The sequence below is a fragment of the Podarcis gaigeae genome, assembly GCF_964106915.1.
Source record: "Podarcis gaigeae genome assembly, chromosome: 16".
Classification (NCBI taxonomy): Eukaryota; Metazoa; Chordata; class Lepidosauria; order Squamata; family Lacertidae; genus Podarcis; species Podarcis gaigeae.
This window is the reverse complement of record NC_139693.1, coordinates 16,746,829-16,767,825: the sequence shown is the minus strand read 5'-3', so window position 1 is coordinate 16,767,825 and position 20,997 is coordinate 16,746,829. Positions and strand designations below refer to the sequence as shown.

General features: G+C 46.5%; 2 protein-coding genes across 3 annotated transcripts in view; both read left to right on the top strand.

Annotated features, from left to right (window-relative positions):
* F11R (F11 receptor) overlaps nt 1-15,332 on the top strand; it is a 29,047-nt gene extending 13,715 nt beyond the window's left edge. For both annotated transcript variants that reach the window (XM_083716529.1, XM_083716530.1), the window contains exons 2-9: nt 222-281; nt 2,206-2,313; nt 3,862-4,005; nt 5,974-6,176; nt 7,352-7,454; nt 9,570-9,677; nt 12,417-12,468; nt 14,174-15,332. In XM_083716529.1, coding sequence (XP_083572655.1) covers nt 222-281; nt 2,206-2,313; nt 3,862-4,005; nt 5,974-6,176; nt 7,352-7,454; nt 9,570-9,677; nt 12,417-12,468; nt 14,174-14,279 — 884 coding nt within the window. In that variant the 3' untranslated portion in view covers nt 14,280-15,332. The remainder of the gene's footprint in view (nt 1-221; nt 282-2,205; nt 2,314-3,861; nt 4,006-5,973; nt 6,177-7,351; nt 7,455-9,569; nt 9,678-12,416; nt 12,469-14,173) is intronic.
* Nucleotides 15,333-17,921: 2,589 nt separating this feature from the next.
* On the top strand, nt 17,922-20,756 carry LOC310833093 (interferon-inducible GTPase 5-like). Its single transcript, XM_083715439.1, has 2 exons — nt 17,922-18,128; nt 19,396-20,756. The coding sequence occupies exons 1-2, from the start codon at nt 18,122-18,124 to the stop codon at nt 20,712-20,714; spliced, it is 1,326 nt and encodes a 441-aa protein (XP_083571565.1). The 5' UTR covers nt 17,922-18,121; the 3' UTR covers nt 20,715-20,756.
* The last annotated feature ends 241 nt before the right edge of the window (nt 20,757-20,997 follow it).

The following is a 20,997-nucleotide window of genomic DNA, read 5'->3' as shown; positions in this document are numbered from 1 at the left end:
CCTGTAGCTTTGCTTCTCGCAATGAGGGAACTGCCAGAAGGCCCTCGGCGCTGGACCTCAGCGTCCGGGCAGAATGATGGGGGTGGAGACGCTCCTTAACAAACTACAGCTCTGGGGAATAATTGGTGGAAGCCATGAAGGTTTAAAGTGGCACAATACTGCTTTAAATGAATAGTGCATAATAGGGCCTTGATAACTTTGAAATTTCCTCTTTGCTACAGGGTCCTTGATATCAGGCCAGTCGAGCCAGGAGACGCTCGTTCAAGTTCCTGAGAACAGCGGTAAGTCTCCAAAATGATGGCTTTTTGGTCAGACCCCGCAGCAGCTTTCCCCCTCCAGACGTGTTGAACTACAATGCCCATCAGCCCCAGCACCTTGCCTGTTGGGCTTATGACTGCCAGCTAGGGCTGATGGGAGTTTGGTACAAAATGGCCGTGTAGACCGAGGGGTTGGAATCCGAAACATCTGGTGGTTGCTAGGCTTGGGAAGGCTGCCCTGGTCCTGCCTCACTTGCAAAAGTTCTGCTGAATTGCTCAGGCCCCGGTTCCTGCCTTCAGCCCTTCTCCCCCTCTGCAAGAGCTTTTCAGTCATCCTGGTAGAAGGAGGTGGCTTCAGTCGGCTGTGTTGCAAGGCCAGGGTGGGGCAAGGTGCCCCCCTCTCCTCCACTTGTGCCCCCCAACATTCAAATATGGCAAGGAGCATCTTCACAACTCAGCTCACCGCTTCCACAACAACACACCTGTTTCCTTCCATTCCCCTGGAACGACCCCACAGCAGGATTTCCTTGCCCACAATCCTTTTACCGCTCCCCACAGGAAACTACTTTATACTGAGTCAGGCAGGGGAAGCCCCCAGCCCATCCTTCCTTGTAGTGAGTCAGACCCTTGGTCCATCTAGCTCAGGGGCAGCAGTGGCTCTCCACTGGTTTGGGGCAATGGGACATTCACAGCCTTGCATGGGGATTGAACCCCAGGACCTTCTGCTTGCAAGGCAGATGTTCTGCCTCTGAGCTCCGGCCCCTTCTTCCCAATTCCTAATGCTTAAAAATCTTGTATTCCTCTTTTCCATCTCTCTCTCCCACACCTTCTCCAATTCATTTTGTCAGCTGGATAATTTTAGAGCCTGGACTTAATAGCACCCCCCACCCCTTTGCAAAACCATGTGTGCTCATTTATTCTCGAAGCGTTTAATTAACACTTATCTTCATTCATTGTCCCCTCCCTCTCACCATTCCATGCTTTACAAGCTGCTTCTAAAATCCTGAAGTGTTGCAGCAAAAAACAGGCAAAAGCAGTTTGACTTCCCCCTGATATGTGGGGTTTATTATTATTATTATTATTATTTAAGAAAGAGATACTGATATTTTGACAGGATGGTATATATGTGTTGGGGGGTGTGGTGTAGAAAAGGATAACATACCCTTAAGGTAAAGATAATAAAATGACTGATGCTCATTAGGTATGTGCCTAATTAGGGGAGCCAATCAATATTAGCGCTGCCTACCAGGCCAATTCCATGCCAACCGCTATCTTTCCACAATGGCTAATTGATGTATATTTTCAGCCATGTTTTTACTGTATGATTTTACGTATGCAGATTTCACTTGGTTATCTATCTCCCTTGTGTTTCAAAAAGTACGGGTAAAAAAAGGAAAAGTGTGAAATTAATTCAGATGAGCCTTCCAGTAAGTATAAATGCATGTGGTGATACAAAACACAGCCCATGCTGTTTTCTTTTACATGCTGGATTCAGATTTAACAAAGTTTTCATCCCTCAAATGACAGCTTGTCCCCAATAGTTATCCTCATCTACTTATCTGGAGCCACAGATATAAAGCCATTGATTTAGTGAATCTTCATCTCAAAAGTGCCCTGTAAATAGAATACTCCAAAGAATGAGAGACAGAGAGTGCATTTTTTGGAAAAAGCATTTTTCTAACCTTTGCAGTACATGAGAAAACCCTCTTTTGCCAAAATTATAGCCAGTTGTTTCCTGGGGCTTTGGTGCAGCGGCCCTGGGCCTGTTTAAAGGGCATTCTGTTTTCGGCGCCCACAACCCAGGTCCCAGGCAACTTCCTGGAGCTTGGATGATGCTTCTTCTCTAGGAACTTGTGCCAGACTCTCCTGGTAATCCATGTGTCCCAATGTGATGCTTTTCTGCCTTCCCACTTACCCGTATTCTTCTTCCCCTTTAACATTTCTTTAGAAGCACGACTGCCTTGCAAGGCATACCAGGGCTCCCCAAGGCGTGTGGAGTGGAAATTCCAAGGGGATGGCTCCACAACACTCTTCTATTTTGACGGTCACTTCACAGGTGGGTAGTTGAACTGTGTGCGTTCGTGTTTTGGAGCATGAGTTAATTCTAAAAGGGGGCTTTTGAGGTCCTAGAAGATAACTTCTGCTGAAGCTGGAACCCTTTATTCTTCTTCTCTGCCATATGGGTCCTACCTGGATGAGTCTTAGGCCATAGGGAGAAACCAATTGGGTCAGGAGAAGTGTACATCCAGGTTCCTTGATTCAAGGCAGGGAGGAGGTTGCCCCTCTTCCCTGTTGAACATCCATCTGCCTTGCTAGGTTGTTTGTCCTGCTGTCTCCTCGTTTCCAGTGTTTGTAGCACCTGAAACGGAGTCTCTAAGGCAGAGTAGGGATGCTGTTGGAGTACCAGCTGCCTAACAGTCTCCCTTCCGGAGCTGGATTTGGCCTTCTTGGCTAGCTTTCCTAGGACCTTTCAAGATCTTCCTACACTGCTCAGATTTCAGCAGGGCTTGTATTTGATGCCAGATTTATTTATTTATTTATTTATTTATATATTTATATATATATATATATTTAGCTAGCTAGCTAGCTAGCTTTACTCATGGAAATGACTCACAGTGACTTAGGCACAATAAAAATACTAGCCAGTTACAGTAAAGGCAATCAGTAAAATCAAAACTCATCCATGCACAAATAAAAGGCAGGCGAGCCATTCCACAAGCAGGGAGCCACCATGGAAAAGGCATGTTCTTGTGCTGCCACCCTCCCTGTGCTGGTAGCACATGGAAAGGGGCCTTAATGACTTAAATGTCATCAGATAGACACCCCTCTTGCCAAAGAACAATCAGAAGCCAATTTTAAGCCTCCCAGTGGATCTTTCGCAGCAGTCTTTATCTGCCCCACACCTAGCATTGGGTGTGGGCAGTGGCCCTGAAGCTTGATCTGTTATGGGGGGCCCTTTGTAACCAGCAATAAGGTCTGGGTAACAGCTGCTACCTACTTCAATGGGGTCGTTCCACAACAGATCACCTACAAATTTTTCTTTAAAAAATTAACTACCACATCTCAGATTTTGATTAAAATTGCTGTACTGGATTATCTCACATGTCAAAATCAATAAAGTGAATAAAAAATTCCTCTTCCTTCCTGTGGAATGCCTTCCCATCAGACGTCAAGGAGAGAAAGAACTAATCCAGTTTATATGTACTGTAAGCCACCCCAAGTGGCTGGGGAAACCCAGCCAGATGGGCGGGATATTGTTATTAATATTATTATTGAGTTATGGGGGATAAAAATTAGGGAAATGTTATATATACGCATGATGCATCATAGAATGATGAGAAAATGGGTCTCCTAGACCCATTTTTAAAAATCAACATGGACTAAGTTCACTTCTGGGAGTCCTCCTGTGTTGTTAGGTGAATGGGGCCTGGTTTGGAGAAAACAGCCTTGTTCAGGGCTGCTACTAGGCAGAATTAGGCCCTGCAGTTTGATGATTCCACCAGTGCTGAGGTAAAATTATCACCACTTGTGCTCAAGTATTCCCTGAAAGAGCTTATTTCTTGGTGTTTTCTCATGCTCTGAGGGCCTTCTCTCCCCCACCCAGACCCCTACAAGGATCGCGTCGTGTTCCATCCCAATGAACTCTTTTTCAAATCGGTGACTCGGAAAGACACGGGCGTGTACATCTGCGAGGTGGTTGACACTTCAGAGGTCTATCGGCATTCCTCTGTGCGGCTCATTGTTCAAGGTACGAAATGTCATTTTATGTCCAGAATCCTTCATGACCCTGACCACTGGCCTCCAGAAGCTCAACAGCCCAACAAGCTTGGTCCAAAGGTCTCTCAGCGCTCTTGTGTCAAGCAGCCCGTTAATGAGGAATTAATTATTTTAATACCTCGACCACAGCAATTGGTAGCCTCACAGCTGGATTACTGCAATACTTTCAGTGTGGAGCTGCCCTTGGGGTTGATTCAGAGGCTGCAGCAGGCACAGAATGTGGCGGCTTAGTTGGTTGTTGGGGGAGAAACAACCTTCAGCATAGAACATCTTGCTTGCAGGATTTGCACAGGCTGCCCATTTGCTACCAAGCCAAGCTATATGTACTAACATACAGTAAAAGGCCACATGCAGCTCACGACCAGCTTACTTGAGAAACCAGATCACTGTGGTCTGAAGGAGAGTCTCTCTTGCAAGTTCCTAAGATCTCAGAATCCCCCTCCACAGAGCAGGGCTGCCCCTGTTCTGTGGAAGAACATTCCTGCCAAGATACGCCAATCAGTTCCTCTTCCCTGGGACGTCTGGGAAATTGGAGCTCTGTAAGCGGAATAGTGGGGCCTCCTAACAACTCTTGGCACCCTTAAGAAACTACACCTCCCAGAATTCTTTGGGGGAAGCCATGACTGTCCATAGTGGTATAACTCTTTTTAATTTATGGTGTGAAACGGACCTTAGTTAGAAGATGGCAACAATGATGACAATATTATTAGTGCAATATTGAGGAGGTTTCTCTGTGTGTATTCCTCACCCAGATCTAACTAGAGAACACGGAGAATAATAAGAAGGCTAGCTTTTGCCCTAACAAGATGGGATGTTTCCTCAAAGGCAAAAGAAGAGTGGGGTGTTTTCCCCTTCAGAGTCAGGCTTCCCATACAGTGGTGCACAAGCTTTGCTCAGGTAGCACATAGGAAGCTGCCTTATATTGTTGCTCCATCCAACTCAGTATTGTCTACACTGACTGGCAGCGACTCTCTGGGGTTTCAGGCAGGAGTCTCTCCCAGCCATACCCGGAGGTGCTGGGGATTGAATTTAGGAGCTTCTTGGGGGTAAAGCTGATGCTCTACCACTGAGCTGTCGCCCTTCCCCTGGTCCGTGGTGTGTCTGTAAAAATACAATGGAAAAAATGATCCAGGGTCCAGCGCCAGGCAATGCAATTGCAACAACAAGCAGAATCCCCCCTGCCCAATTTGTTTATTTGATTTTCCATATTACAATTTACAGTCATACCACAACACCTTCCATAAGTACAAGATTCCCACAAATCTCTAGACTTTATTCCTTCCCCTCTGTGGGTCCCATCGTTAAACTGCATCTTATATGATAATCCGAAAATTTTATATCTCCATTGTATCCATAGTTCTCGTTACATTACAAGTGTTATTGCAATTCCAGTAACATTTTTAATTGTTTGCAGTGGTCCCCAAGGTAAATTATAAATCTCCCCCATTCCTTATTGAAATGTTGGTCTTCCTGATTTCTGATTTTTCTGGTCATTTTTGCCATTTCGGCATAGTCCAGCAACTTGATCTGCCATTCTTCTCTGGTAGGGACTTGTCTCTTCTTTCTATCTCTGGGCTAGCAGCATCTGCGCAGCTGTCGTTGCATACATAAGCAGTCTTTTCTGTTCCTTTGGAATTTCGGCGCCTAGAATTCCTAATAGAAAAGCTTATTGTTTTCTTTTTGTGTTATTTTAAACATTTTATTCAATTAATTATAAATCATTTCCCATTAAAAATCGTTTAAGTGATCCACTTAGATCCACCAGCAATTTTCAAGTAGTCTGGGAACCTCTGGTTTAGAGCAAATGAATTTAAAACTGGTGGAGTGCATGTTTTTCAAGTTGTCCTGCACAGCTGCTCGCCTTTCACAAACTAACTGAGCGTTCCTGCAAGAACGCCACCACCTTTGTTTCTCTAACGGACGTCTCTTGGCCTTGCAGTCCCGCCCTCGAAGCCCAAGGCCCAAGTGCCCTCTGTGGTCACCATTGGCACCAAAGCGGTTCTCACCTGCGTGGAGACAGACGGCTCCCCGCCTCCCACCTTCACCTGGTTCAAAGACAACATCCCGATGCCCCAAGACCCCAAAACCAACTCCCTGTTCAGGAATTCATCCTACACGATGGACCCCAAGACGGGGCTTCTGGTAGGGTCTTAAAAACAGGCTCTGAGCTTTGTGAATTCTGCCATATTTTTGGAGGGGTGGTGGTGGTGGTGCTACTACTCTGGAATTGGGGGTGGGGAGAGAAGAAGAAGGGGGGGGACCCGTTGCGTTCTGCAACTCATTTTTTATTTTTATTTATTCCGTAACATACGCTGCTTGACTGTAGAAAATACCTCAAAGCGCTTACTGCATTATTGGCACTGAGATTGTTACACAGTGTAATTCTGCTCTGGCAAGCTTTTGAAGGCCTTTGGTTGAGAGTCGACAAGTGGGGACTATTGGAGAGTTTGGCAGCCTTGTGTGTGGAAAAATAAGGCGTCCTTGGGCATGAGGTTTGTTGAAAGAGGAGGCCCGTAGTGAGGAATAGTAAGTCTTCTGCTCTCACCACACACACACGTCTTTATTTTATTTTGCCTTTATGTCCCACCTTTTTCTCCCAAGGTGGCTTTTGTGGTTTTCCCCCACAGACACACCTCATTTAACTCCCCACAACAACCCTTTGAGGTAGGTTAGGCCGAGAGGCACTGACTGGCCCTCAAGATCACCCAGGGAACTTCATGGCCAAGTGAGGATTTGAACCCTGGTCTCCCAGGTCCTAGTCCAAAACTCTTAACCACTGCGCCTCACTGCCTTGCTTAAGGCACCATGATACCACTGTAGATAGTTATGGCTTCCCCCAAAGAACGTTATTTTCTGGGTGCCGAGGGTTTTTTGGAGGTCCTCTTACTCCCATCACTGAACTACCGAGTTTCCAGAGTTGCCTAGGAAGAGCGGTCGGCTGTTGAAGCACGCTGGGAATTGTAGCTTGGCGAGGGGAATACGGGATCTCCTAACAAGTCTCAGCATCCTTAACAAACTACAGTTCCTTTTTGGGAGGGGGAAGGCGTTTTAAAGGGGCCTAGGTTTCTTTGGGAGAACATGAAAGTGGGGTTGAAGATAGTGCCCCATACTAAGTACAAAAAAGGCAAGAAGTAACTGTATTGTTCTGCTTGCGTGCTGTTTTAAATCAAACTATGGTTTGACTGGCATGGGCTGAAATTGTAGATTCTTTGCACCTCCTTCCCCATTACTGCTGGCTTTCTAGTGGGCAAGAGAGATCTCCTGACCCCTGGGAATTGCATGCTGCTGAGACCCTTCTTTTTCTCCCTCTCTTTCAGTCTTTTGAGCCCGCGATGGCCTATGATGCTGGAGACTACTACTGCCAGGCGGACAACAAAGTCGGGGCCCCCCAGAAGTCCGACACGGTGCGCATGGAGACCAGTAAGTAGGCCCGACTGGTGGTGGGTTGCCTTGACGGCCGGCTCTACTGTTTGGCTATGGAGGGAATGAACACCTGAGAGCAGATCTTTGCAACCTGAACCCAAATGCCTTTACAGATATTTATGAAAAATGCATAAATACATAATACTCCAGAGCTTCCCTTATATATTACTTAGGTTTTAGGGGTTTTGGAGGATGAAGGCACTGGAAACAGTTTACTTAATAATGTTAGCTCTCTCTTTTGTGCCTAAATATATGTGTATCCCAGGAATGATGTGAAAGAGTTAATTGCAATTTTAGATTTGACTGGTGTGTTATCGCAGTTGCCCACTTTTCACTTACATTGTATTCATTCATTCATTGTGTGTGTGTGTGTGTGTGTGTGTGTACACGCACACAAACAACAACAACATGGCACTAGTAACAGTTGACAATTAAAATAAAAATAGAAGGTGAGATCTAGAAATAAACATAATGGGAGCACATTTCCAAAATCAAACAAAATAAATTAATATCACAAGGTTGCAAATTTGTACATTATCCTGTACCATATTCCTCCAGTACATTATAAAAAAACTCTCATTTCTCAATACTGTAAAGGCATCTTCTTGTCTCCCCTCTGTGTTTCTTACCATCTCTGTAAGCTTAACCATGCATATACTGTGTCCCAGATTTTAGTTATGCATTCTCTTGAGGATGGTATTGTCATTTCTACCCCGCCCCCAATTTTGACAAATGCTGTAACCATTCTGGCAGCAAGTTAAGAGATGTTTGCATTAATTCCCTGTCCCCTTAGTGCAGTTTCTTCAACATATTCAGTAAAATTAGAGGGTCCATGGGTAAGGTATAGCCAGTTATTACTTCATTATGTTCTAGTATTCTTTTTATGAATAATGAATTTCTGAATATGAAATTTTGATGCTCTTGGAGGGAGCTTAACATTGTATACAGCCTTGATCGATACTAGGATACGGTGATTTAGAAGGTGCTTTCCACTATTGGGAAAAAAAGGTCAGGAATTTCCCAAGATGAGTTGGCTGAAGTATGGGATTGGAAAAGTGGAAGCAAGATCACGAACAAAAGGATCTTGGTGACAGCGCAGGAATGACAAAAAGATACCTGAAGCTAATCCATTAATTGGCGTTCCAAGTACATTCTAGTATTTGTCTTTGGAAAAAACAGGATAAGGCCACAGAAGCCCAGTAGGAATGGGGAATTACCAGATAAAGAGGAAAGTTATTACAAGTGTGGGGTGGCACCCCCAAGGCAATTGGCCAAAGGTGACAACAGGCCTCAGGCGGGGAAAAACCATCATTAGACACCCCTGCTGTAAAGAAAGAAATGAGTAAGAAACAAAATCTCCCTGCGTGTTAGGTTTGCTGCCCCGCTTCAGCCAAAGTTGAATGAGAAAACCTCCAATGAATTAGAGTCGGTCCAGGGTGTACAGGTGTCACCAGACGGACTCTCCTTCATTGGAGGTTTTGAAGCAGAAGTTTGGATGGAGATCTGCATTGGCTCCCAGGACATTTCCGAGCACAATTCAAAGTGTTGGTGCTGACCTTTAAAGCCCTAAACGGCCTCGGTCCTGTATACCTGAAGGAGCGTCTCCACCCCCATCGTTCAGCCCGGACACTGAGATCCAGCGCCGAGGGCCTTCTGGCGGTTCCCTCATTGTGAGAAGTAAGGTTACAGGGAACCAGGCAGAGGGCCTTCTCGGTAGTGGCGCCTGCCCTGTGGAACACCCTCCCAGGAGATGTCAAAGCAATAAATATTAAAAACAGTACAGCATCAGCAGCCCACTTTAGGGAAGTTTTTAATGTCTGATGCTGTACTGTTTTTAATATTCAGTTGGAAGCCGCCCAGAGTGGCTGGGGAAACCCAGCCAGATGGGTGGGGTATAAATAATAAATTATTATTATTATTATTATTATGGCCGCCTGCCAGGGATTCTTTACCAGCGACTCCTGCATCGCACTAGACTGACCCTTGGGGTCCCTTCCAACTCAACAGTTCTATGATTCCATGCTGTTTTGCCAGACTGTGTAGGGTCTTGCAGTGACAGGCTCCTTTTCGGAATTACTGAAGAGCTGAATACCATCTTCCTTTTGTGTGCAGGTGAAGTCAACGTGGGCGGCATCGTTGCTGCTGTGGTGGTACTTCTCATCGTCCTAGGCCTGGTGATCTTTGGGGTCTGGTTCGCCTACAGCCGGGGCTTCTTCAGCAGTAAGTAGCAGGCTATGTGCTTGAACCGATCATGTCATGCAATGTTTAGTTTGAATATATATGCAGCTTCCTCCACTGAGGCGGCCTGGCAAGGTTTTCTGGGCTTGGCGTTTGGTTTCATATCCCATGCACTTCCCCAAATAGGTGGGAGCCTGCAGTATGGGGATGACATAGGTGAGGTGCTTGTAAGGCTCTTAAACAATCCTGTGAAGCAGCTGTGCCAGCTGGTGGCTCAGGGGAGCTGTAGCCAATAACCTTTGGAAAGAACCAAGCTGGCAAAAGGCTGACCTAGGCTACAGACTAAACATTTAACGCACTGTGATGAACTTGAAACTGTCATGGCTTCCCTCAAAGAATTTTGGGAGCTATAGTTTATTAAGAGTGCTAAGAGTTGTTAGGAGGCCTCTGTCCCTCTCCCAGTGCTACAGTTCCCATTAAAATTGTTATTCCATTTTGGCAGTTGTAGCTCTTTGAGGGGAATTGTGGGTCTCCTAGCAACCCCGCACCCTTAACAAAAATAGCCAGGCCACATTCACACCATACATTTATAGCAGTATCCTATCACTTTACACTGTCATGGCTTCCCCCAAAGGATCCTGGGAAAGGAAGTTTCTTAAGGGTGCCCTGTTCCCCTCAGAGGGCTACGATTTCCAGAGCGGATTAATAGTTATTTCATCTTCCCAAATGTGGAGTCTAAGAAGTAGTCTCCAGACGGAAGTTTTAGGAATAAGAACTGTTGAGAATCTTTATTAAAAAGTGGTAGCTTTGAGAGCTGCACAGAGGACAAGGTTTCGGCCTAGTCCCTCACAGGAAACTCTGCATACAAGCTGAGAGGATAGCTTTTTAGAGACATGTTACAAAGCATCAAAGCAAGTGTCACAAATATGACCGCAAGCAGTCGGTTTAGATTTGGAACAATACGAAAGGGAAGTCGATCAGCAAATCAGCTGAATGTGACTTTTTGCAGTCTAGACAGCAGAGCATCTGAGGTACTTTCAGAAGATACCACTGCATTCCTTCCTTCTCCTTTTCTGAAAAGCTCGAAACATCACATCTTATCCCTCTCTCCTGTGTCCTGTGGAGACCCCCCCCCCCAATTCTCTTCCCAGAGCTACAGTTCCCAGACTTCCCTGAGAAGAGGGGTTGACTGTAAAACCACTCTGGAAATTGTAGCTCGGAGTGGGAAATGCGGGTGTTTCTTCAGAATTCTTCAGCATGTTAGTAAACTACAGCTCCCAGAACTCTTTTGGGGAAGGAGCCATGACTGTTTAATGGGGTGTTACTGTGCTTTGAATGTATGGTGTAAATGTAATTGTCAGAAGAAGAAGATTTGCTCAAATGATTTGAGGAAACTGAAGTTTGCCTTGTTGGCTAAAGTTTTGTTTTTCCCCTCTTTTTCAGAAAGAAGAGAGTGAGTAGAAGCTTGGCCAGTTGGGTTGGCGGCATCGGTGTCTCCTCCACCAGAACCCTTCTTCCCAGCCCACATTGCCCTGCCTCTCTCATCCCCTCCCCACATATTCCTCCTGCCCCCAAAACTCTTATATGTTGGCTGAGGCTTGGGGGGCCACTGGGCTCCCCTTGGCCTCATTCCTAGCCACCGAGAGTGTGGTGGGAGTGGGTGGCACTTGCGGAAGGAGCCACGGTGCGCCAGCCTCCCGATGGGAGCCTCTGGGTATCAGGTGCCCAGAGTTATTTATTAACAAACTTGAATACATTGCTTATATGCCAAAAGGGGTTGCATCTGGTGTTAGCCCTACTCAGAGTAGACCTGCTGAAATTAACCAGCATGGCTAAGGTGGGTCTGCTCTAAATAAGGCCACATTCATGCCATGCATTTAAAGCGCTGTGGTGCCACTTTAAACAGTTATGGCTTCTTCACCCAAAGAATCCTGGGAACTGTAGTTTGTTAAGAATGCTGAGAGTTGATAGGACACCCATATTCCCCTCACAGAGCTACAGTTATCAGAGTGGTTTAGCACTCAATCTCACTTCACAGGGAACTCTTAAGAGCCAACAGTGTGATGCAGCAGCAAAAAAAGCAAATGCGATTCCAGGCTGCATCAATAGAAGTATCCACCTCAAGGAAAGCCAAAGTGCCACTCTGTTCTGCCTTGGTTAGGCCCCCACCTGGATTCTTGTGTCCAGTTTTGGGCAGCACATTTTAAGAAAGGTGTTGACAAGCTGGAAGGCGGGCGAGGAGAGCGACCAGATTGGTCAGAGGCCTGGAAACCAAGCCTTATGTGGAATGGTTGAGGGAGTTTGGGATGTTTAGAGAGAAGACTTAAGAGGTGATAGGATAGCCATCTTCAAATATTTTAAGGGCTGTCACACGGAAGATGGAGCAAGCTTGTTTTCTGTTGATTCAGAGGGTGGGACCCAAATTGATGGATTAAAATGACACGGAAATCCCAACCAAACATTAGGAAGAACTTTCCAAAGGTACAGGCTTTTGACAATGGAACGGACTACCTGAGAAGGTGGACTCTCCTTCACTGGAGGTTTTAAAGCAGAGGTTGCCAGGGATTCTTGAGCTGTGGTACCTGCATTGCAGAGGGTGGGACTAGATGACCCTTGGTGGCCCCTTCCAACTCTGCAACCTGTGAATTGGATGGTGTGAATATGGCCTGGGATTTAGCCGAATGGCACCCTCAGCATTCCGCCTTCTGCCTACGCTTCTGGGGTTTCTTCCTCTATTGCCAGGTCCCTGCCTCTAATTTCTCATTTCTCCACCTGTTTTAGCACCACCAGCAATAAGAAGGTCATTTACAGCCAACCTTCTACCCGAAGTGATGTAAGTAGAACAGGAACTTGCTCTGTTCTTTCCCCAGAAAAGCTGGTTTTGTTAGGCGTGGCAATGATGTAATGAGTGGTGTTTTTGGCAGCCTCCGACTGGGAGGAATGATGGGGCCACTTAAGTCTCTGGCGGGTTTGCAAACATGCTCATGAATTTATTTCTTTATTTGGAAGAGCAAAAGGTGGGACATGATTTTGTTTAAAGCAGGGGCAGTCAACCTTTTTATACCTACCGCCCACTAATGCATCTTTCTTGATGGTAAAATTTCCTTACCGCCCACCAGTGCTCGATGGAAGGAGGATTCCGCTTGTGCCATAGAACCCCCTGCCGCCCACCTAGAATCCTGGTTGACAACCCCTGGTTTAGAGGGTACCTATGTAGGTTCTCTCGGACAGCACACACCAACTCGAATGATTTCCTAGACCAGTGGTTTCCAAACTTTTGGGGAGCCACTGCCTCCTTGGTGCCATAAACCCATCCCCAGTGCCCCCTACCCAACCCGGTAAAATGAATTCTTCAGAGCAGAAGTTCAAAATGGTAACAAACTGATTGAGTGCTTACATGAAAAAGAAATACATGCCAAAATAAATATATGATCTGATCTAAGCTTGTGGATAGATAGATAGATCGGTTGCAGCAAAGAATATTGCATGAAAAATGTTTTGACACATTCTTACTAATAAAAACATAAGGGGTGAATGAAGTTTATAGCATAGAATATTTATTTATAACTACCAGACATGCACAAACCCTCACCTACCACAGATGTACAATAACTAATTTATAAGAAAATAAATAGCTATTATTGTGACAACTCGGCATCAAAGCTACAAACAAACGTGACCAAAGTAAATAGCTTTGAAAGTGATAAGAGCTGTAAAACTTGAAATATGAAGCAGGGGAGGTGTTTAGCTCTAGGCTCTAGCCTGGTCATTTGTTAAATAAGTGATCTGTGTGCTTGGAGGGGCCCACCTGCAACGCCCCCTTGCCTGTTAGACACCCCCATGTAATCCCCTCTCAAGGAGTGGTCCTGCCCACTTTGGGAAACACTGGTCTGGAGAGAAAGTATTGGCTGTGTCCAAGCTACAAGTTTGGATGTTGGGTGGCTGTTCTTGGCCTGTTACAAAAAAAATCCAAAGGTTAATAATAATAATAATAATAATTTATTTATACCCTGCCCATCTGGCAGGGTTTCTTCAGCCACTCTGGGTGGCTTGCAGCATAACTAAAAACATAATAGTAGTTAAGTGCCCCAGCTTCAACACACAGTCACACACACCTGCGACAGCAAGCCCACATTAACAGGATTAGAAGAAGCCAATGTGTGTGACAAGTTTTGAACGCATGGAAAATTCAATATCAGGGCAAAGTGTTTATTATTAAACACCCTGCCATCCTTTTGTGGCCACGTGGCCATTGTTAGCAATCGTGGCATGCTGGTGGTGCAAGATCACTCTCAAGGAGGGGAGGAGACGCAGGCGTACAGCTAAGAGCTGTGAGGATTATGCACCTTGAAACTTTGGGGTTCTGAATTTATGCGGTCTGGCTCTCTACAGCAGCCTCCCCCAAGCTGGCTGAGGACTGATGAGACTTGTAGTCCAAAGCCCCAGCTGGGGGGGGGGGGGGGAGGCTGCCCTGCTGGCTTTCTCATGCTGTGTAACTTAGAGGTTTCTTCTCTCTCTCTCTCTCTCTCTTTTTCCAGGGTGAATTTAAACAGACGTCTTCCTTCTTGGTCTGATCTCCACTCTCATGTTGCCTTCCACCATGTATTAAAGTCTAACCTCTCCCTCCTCTTGAGGCTGTTGTAAATGTTCCTTATGAATCTTTGTAATTAAGCGTGTGTTTTTTAAAAAAACTGTTTTTAAGAAAAGATGAAGTGTGCCGTTATGAATTTTGTTTTTAATGCTTTAAACCCTTGGTCACTACTCAGCTGAAGAGCATCAATTTAAGGCGGTCTCATTAGGGGCCTGGCCATCGAGTGCAATCCTATCCATGCCTACTCTGAGGGTCATATGCAATGAAGTTCTTACACAGAGGAGACCCACTGAAATTAAAGAGACCAAATTTCAGTAGCTGCAGTCATAGCAAATGCAAACAGCCCCCGCAGTGCCTCTCGTTTGGGTGGAATTAACTATGAAGGGACTATTGCTGTCTTGTAAAACTTCATTGAATACCACCGACCAAGTCCTATTGAATTCAGTGAGGTTAGGATTGCAGCCTGAAAAACTTAGTTTGGGGCTCCTAGGCTTACCTTTTGACCCTTGCAAGCTGCCCAGGTTTGACCTGTAGGACATTGCCTTTTGGGATGTCAGTGGCATCCCACAATCTGAGATGGCTTAAGTCAAAATTGTACCTATGAAATCCCTTCCTGGCCTTGAACCCCTTCTACCTCAGATTGGACTCCAAAAAGAAGAGAATTGGTTTTGAGAGCAGAATTAATAATCGTGCCTGGATGCTTCCTGAAAGAGTCAACGAGGGGCCAGAGCATATCAATAAATCTACCGCCACACAGTGCAAAATTGTATTGTCCTGTAGCTGCGATCCAGCACAGAATTAGCATAGGGTCTTACAGCCCAGTCCTAACCACATCTGCTTGGAAGTCAGTCTTGTTGCATTAAGTCACAGTTACTCCCAGGTACAGGATTGCAGCTGTGGCCCATTAATCTGAGAGTTCCTGCATGCATAGCTGTGGGGTGGATTGGGCCCGGTGTTAGTGGTGGCTTTTATGCTGCGTTAGAGAGTTGGCCTTCAAACTTGAGAGTGCTATCGTATGTGCCTTTTATAAATACTGCTACAACGTTCTTGTATCATTTTGTATGCTGGAAACAGAATTGAAAATAAACATTGCCCTTCCGTTTGAACCCTGTCTTCTGTGTTTAAATATGTTTTGTGCTTCGAGTAATAGTCACAAGTGGGCAGCGGATGTCTCAGGGGCACGAGACTATGCAGATGTAACTCCAAACCAGTGCTGTTGCCACTGTGATGGGGTGTAAGCCTTGGGCTGGCTGAGGCTGGAAAGTGGTGGTTTGATTTTGTGTGTTGCAGGGGGCTTCAAGGCAGCTTGTGAGCCTGGTTTGCACAACCCATTGTTTGGCCAAACGAATGCGCTCCCACAAGGCCATGATTGGAGACCTCTAATCCTTGTGCAAGGAGGAAGGGGAGAGGGATGGCAAGCTGTGGTTTGGTGCTACCTCTAAATAGCCTCAAAATTTACCCAATGAAGGAAAGGGGAGGGGGGAAAACACTGCCACAAACATACATCTCAACCAGTCCAATTAATGGGTTCCTGTTTGGTTATATCCCAAACGGGCCTGTGCAAGGTGGGAATAATGGCAGTTATTGGGGCGCCAGGTTGAGAATGTCTGGTTCAGCGTAATGTAAAACTTTGGGCTTCTTGGCTCCTCTCTTGATGTGGCAGAGGTTGGAAAGATTTGCTTTCAACTAACTCCACAGATTCCCTTTCCTTAAACCTGGCTAATAGTGACATGTTCTCTATCCCTGAATGAAAGCTTGCAGTTTAGGTTGTTCTAGATTTATGCATTTTGTTCACAGAAGGCAACCTCATAACTGAAGGCATCTGGGCAGCTCATAAGGATAAAAAGGAACAAACTGCAATAAAACGGCAACAGATGAGATACGATGCCACAATGAAGCCCACAAGTCACTTCAAGCCTGCAGTCCTCTGCTGATTTACCAAATCCCTTTTGAAGCTGATGGTGCTGGTTTCTGAATAAATATGTATAGACTTAACACTACCAAGCAGGGAAACAGGAACTCTGCAGCAACCACAGACAGGCCTGCTTTGTCTGTGGAACTAATATAGCAGTGGATATCATGCTGGATTCCTCTGGGTCAAAGTTTAAACTGTAATTGCCTTGGGGCAGAGAGCTGCCCTTTCTGTTTGTTTGTTGCACTTAAATTGCAATATATCTGGCTGATATGCAAATAATAGCACCTACACCTTCCCATTAAGAGATTTGTGAACTTCCCTCCTTTTCGCAATTTCTCTATTATTCCTCAAATGTTCCTTTAATTAAACAAGTACACTGGGAATTGTATTAGGGAATTGTGTGTGTGTGTGTGTTTGTCACTGGCTCACAAATGAGCACTGAAAAGTGACACACTGCCCTCTTCTGGCGTAGCTATAAAACTAAAGACTCCCATCACTTTCCTGGGTGACTGCAGTCTTATTCTTATTAATTTATTGTTACAAGTATATATTATTATTGCAATATATTAAACAGCTTCTAAACCACCATCTTAAGCAATTTACATATCAGACAATTTAAAAGTTAAAAATAACAAATACATTTAAAATGAGATTAAGGCCCTAACAAATGGACACTTGTGACAAAGACCCATTTATTCATCTAGGAAAGCCTGTTGGAATAAATATATCTTCAATTATTTCTGGAAAGTGCAGAGCATGGGCGTCTTGTTGTATTTTGATAGGGATGCTATTCTACAGGAGAGGAGTAGCCACACTAAAAGCCCTGATCTGAGTTACTGCGGAATGGGCTTCTGAGATCTTTGGACCTTCCAGGAGAGAGTCTCCCGTAGACCACAGCAATCTGCTGGTGGATTAGGGATAAAGCAGTCTCTCTCAGGTAAGCTGGTCCTGAGATGCACGTTAATACATGTGACTGGAACTTGGCCTGGTAGCGGCCGGTGCGAATCCCGCAAGCAGGGTGTCGTGTGCAGGCCTTCTAGCAACTTAAGTCTCTATGGCACCAAGCCACCACCTTATGCACCACCTGCAGCCTCCAGAGCGACCCCTAGGGTAGCCCCACATAGAGTGCATTGCAGTAGTCCAGCCATGAGGTTACAAATGCATGATTAAGTTATCCTGCTCCAGGTGGCCATAGCTGTCTTGCCAACCCAAGTTGGTAAAAGACCCTCCTGAATGTCAGAGGATTCTGGGCAGATAAAAGGCAGTCCTCCTTCACGTAGAGCATAGTTAAAAGAAGGAATTGGCTCCTACAGGAGGCAGGGATGGCCTAGACTGGCTTTCAAAGAGGATTGGACAAATTCATAAAAGGAGAAGGCTTTTGGCTATGCTGTGCCCCAACAGTTGGAGGCAGCAATGGGCTCTTGGGCTCAGGTCCTGCTTGAGGATTTCCCTGTGGACAGGGGTCAGCAAACGTTTTCAGCAGGGGGCCGGTCCGGATTTAGAAGGCGATTGGGCTGAATCTGGCTCCCGGGCCTTAGTTTGCCTACCCATGCCTTTGGAGCATCTGTTTTGCCACTGTGAGAACACAATGCTGGACTAGGTGAGCCACTGACCTGCATTTTATGTTCTTAGGTTTCGGTGCCTCCCAGTATGCAAACATCTCCATCCCTTCACAAGACTCTTTCCTTTCGGCACATCAAACTAGATAATCCCAGACCTGCCTCTGACATCACATTGGGGAAGCCAACTTGGCCAATTGGGAGGAGGCTCTGGGCCAAGGCTGGTTTCTATAGCACCATCCAGGCCAGGCCAGACTGCTTGGAGAACAAATGTGAGCTCCCCAAGCCCTTCGGGAGAATGCTTGCCATCTGCAGCGGCTGCTGCCCCAAACAGTGGCCCTAGAGCACAGGGAACTAGGACACCATCAAAACGTGGAACCATGGAAGGGCATCGTGGCAAGGCCTCCACATTTCTGAGGTGATGGGAGGTGAGAGACAGCAGCCCTAGTGGGGAGGTTCTGGGAAGGGAGCTTCCATGATTATGGATGGGGACAGGCTGGAGTGATTAAGGCCTGGCGTAGACTTGAAACTGTACAGTTGGAAGGGATCCCCCAAGAGTCATCTAGTCCAACCCCTACAAGGCAGGACTCGCTGCTAAAGAACATATGACATTTTCACAAAGTTTACTCCCTCACAGTTGTCTTTAGGGTTAGAGGGTTAGAGTTAGAGAGTCGGGCTTAAGGGTCAAAAGATTAGTGTTTGGGGTTTATGATTAGGTGCTAGATTTGGGCTTTCAGTTATTTCTAGGCTATTATTTCTAGGAAGCCACCCAGATTGGCTGGGGCAACCCAGTCAGATGTATGGGGAATGAATGAAATTATTATTTATTTATTTCTACTTATGATGGCATATCTTTCCATCCACTGCTGCCTTCTGGTGGCGTAATTGTGTGCCTGCAGCCTCTTTCTCCCCAGTGCTGCCATCTGGTGGCATAATTGTGTAGCTGCAGTCTCTCGCTACCCATCTGCTTCCCTCTGGTGGCATAGTAGTGTGCCTGCAAGCCTATTGCCAGTGTGACCTGTCATTGGCTCTGGCTCCACCTGTCATTGGCATCTCTTGTCTTTTGCCTCAATGGCCACCAGCTGCTATTGAGCCCTGCTGAATCCACGGTTGCTAAGTTAGTCTCTTAGCCACTAAGCTGCACATAAACACTTTGATCTTGTGTGTGAAATACTCAGATTGACCTGATCAAACAAAATGAGCTGAAAGAACTATATAGAGCTGGCACTCTATTGCAAAAAGAGATATGAAACTCCTTAAGTGAATTTCATTCCTCCAGCTGACTGTAATGAGGAAGGAATTGGGGTGTGTGGGTGAACTATATTGTGTTGTGTGTCCATAGAGGAGACGGAGAGTTTCCCTGTGTGGTCCAGCTGAATACCTCAAGTCATGTGAAGTTGTGTGCTTCATGCCAGCATCCCTGTATAACGTTGCTGCTCTCTGTAGTTGTGGCAAAATGGGCATGAATTGCACAGAGGTCTCTGTGGGAGACTGATGCATGGAATCGGTGGCACTCTTTGTGTGGGCAACTTCCACCATGGTTCTCTCAGTGGCAAAGCTGACAGGCCTGCTCTGCTGAACAAACAGTCTTTAGTAACTTTGCCATAATAAAGTTGAGTCTGTGCTATACCGATCAGTGTTTTATTACAAGGCTCCCATTAATTCAGTGTTGCTCACCTGGTCTTTTCCCTCTAGGCCGACCACGGTCTTCTTGGCCAACAGTTGCCTTAAGGGCAGAGGAGGAGGACGACGACGACAACGACAAGAACAACGACAAAACCATACTGTCCAAGGAGCAGATCGAGGACCTCAAAAGGGCCTTTGAGAAAGGGAGTTTTTCTGACCTATCTGAGAGGCTCCAAGACGCTCTTCACTTCCTGGAGAACATCTGCCTGGATGTGGGTGTCGCTGGTGAACCTGGAGCAGGCAAGTCCACCTTCATCAACACCTTCCGGGATCTGCACGAGGAGGATGAGGGTGCTGCTCCTACCGGTGGGGCGGGCGCCAGTAAGGACCCTGTGGCTTATTCACACCCCAAGTATACCAACGTGGTTCTGTGGGACCTGCCAAGCATCAGTGCTCCTGGTTTCAGCGTGAGAACTTATCTGGAGGAGATAAAAGTCTCCCGCTATGACTGCTTCATCATCCTTGCCTCTCAGCGCTTCACCTCTGCCCATGCCAAACTGTCTCGTCACATCAAGAAAGCTGGCAAGGACGTTTACTTTGTCCTCTCCAAGGTGGATGCGGAGCTGGAAGCTGCCCGCCAGAGCCAACCATCTGGCTTCAGCGAAGCGGTGGCCCTGCAGAAGATCCGAGAGGCCTGTGTGCAAGACCTCCAGGCCGAGCGAGTGAAAGCCCCCAAGGTATTCCTGATCTCCAGTGTTGTGGCCAGCAAGTATGACTTCCCCCTCCTTGGGGAGAGCCTCAGCGAGACCCAGGGTGTACAGAAGAGCCACTCCTTCATCTTAGCCACTCCCAACATCTCCCACCGCATCCTGGAGAAGAAGAAGGCCGCCATGGTTGAGCACATGTGGCTGGTCTCAGCAGTAGCCTGCGGCCAACAGGCTGTGCCCATCCCAGCACTTTCGATCGCATGCAACGTGGACCTCCTGGCCAAGACCCTGCAGGGCTACTGCGTCAGCTTCGGCTTGGATGATTCCTCCTTAAGGAAAGCAGCTGAGCACACGGGGCAGCCTTTGGAGCAGCTCAAAGCCCTGGTCAAGTCACCACTGGCTGTGGCCATCACCGAGGAGCAGGTGGTGGAGCTGCTGATGGAGGCAGCCAGCAAAGCGCTGAAGCTGCCCAGAGACCTGGTGCCAGTGGCTGAGGTGGGCCCATCGTTCACCGTGGTGTACAATATGCTGAAGATTTTTGTGGATGAGGCAGCGGCAGATGCCCACCGGGTGCTGCTCAAAGTGTTTATGAGCCACAGGCCTAGAAGCGAGTCAGACCAACATGTTGTGAGCCCTGGAGGCAGCAGAGGGATCTTCTCACCCAGGGACACAGAAACATAATGTCTAGAGCAGAGAAAGAAAGCTCATGGCCCAAACATTCAAGTATTCCCTGTTTCTGTGGCTTCTTCTTGCAGAAGGTTCCTCTCCCAGAAGGTTCCTGCTCTTGCTTGAGACAGTTAAAGCAGGAGCGACTCCCTCCCTCTCAGAAACAGACAGCAATATGTTATTACGTTTCAGCCCGAAATGAATAAGGCAACCAGGGCCACATTCACGCCAGACATTTAGAGTACGCTGATACCACTTTAAACCATCATGGCTTTCCCTAAAGAATTATGGGAGCTGT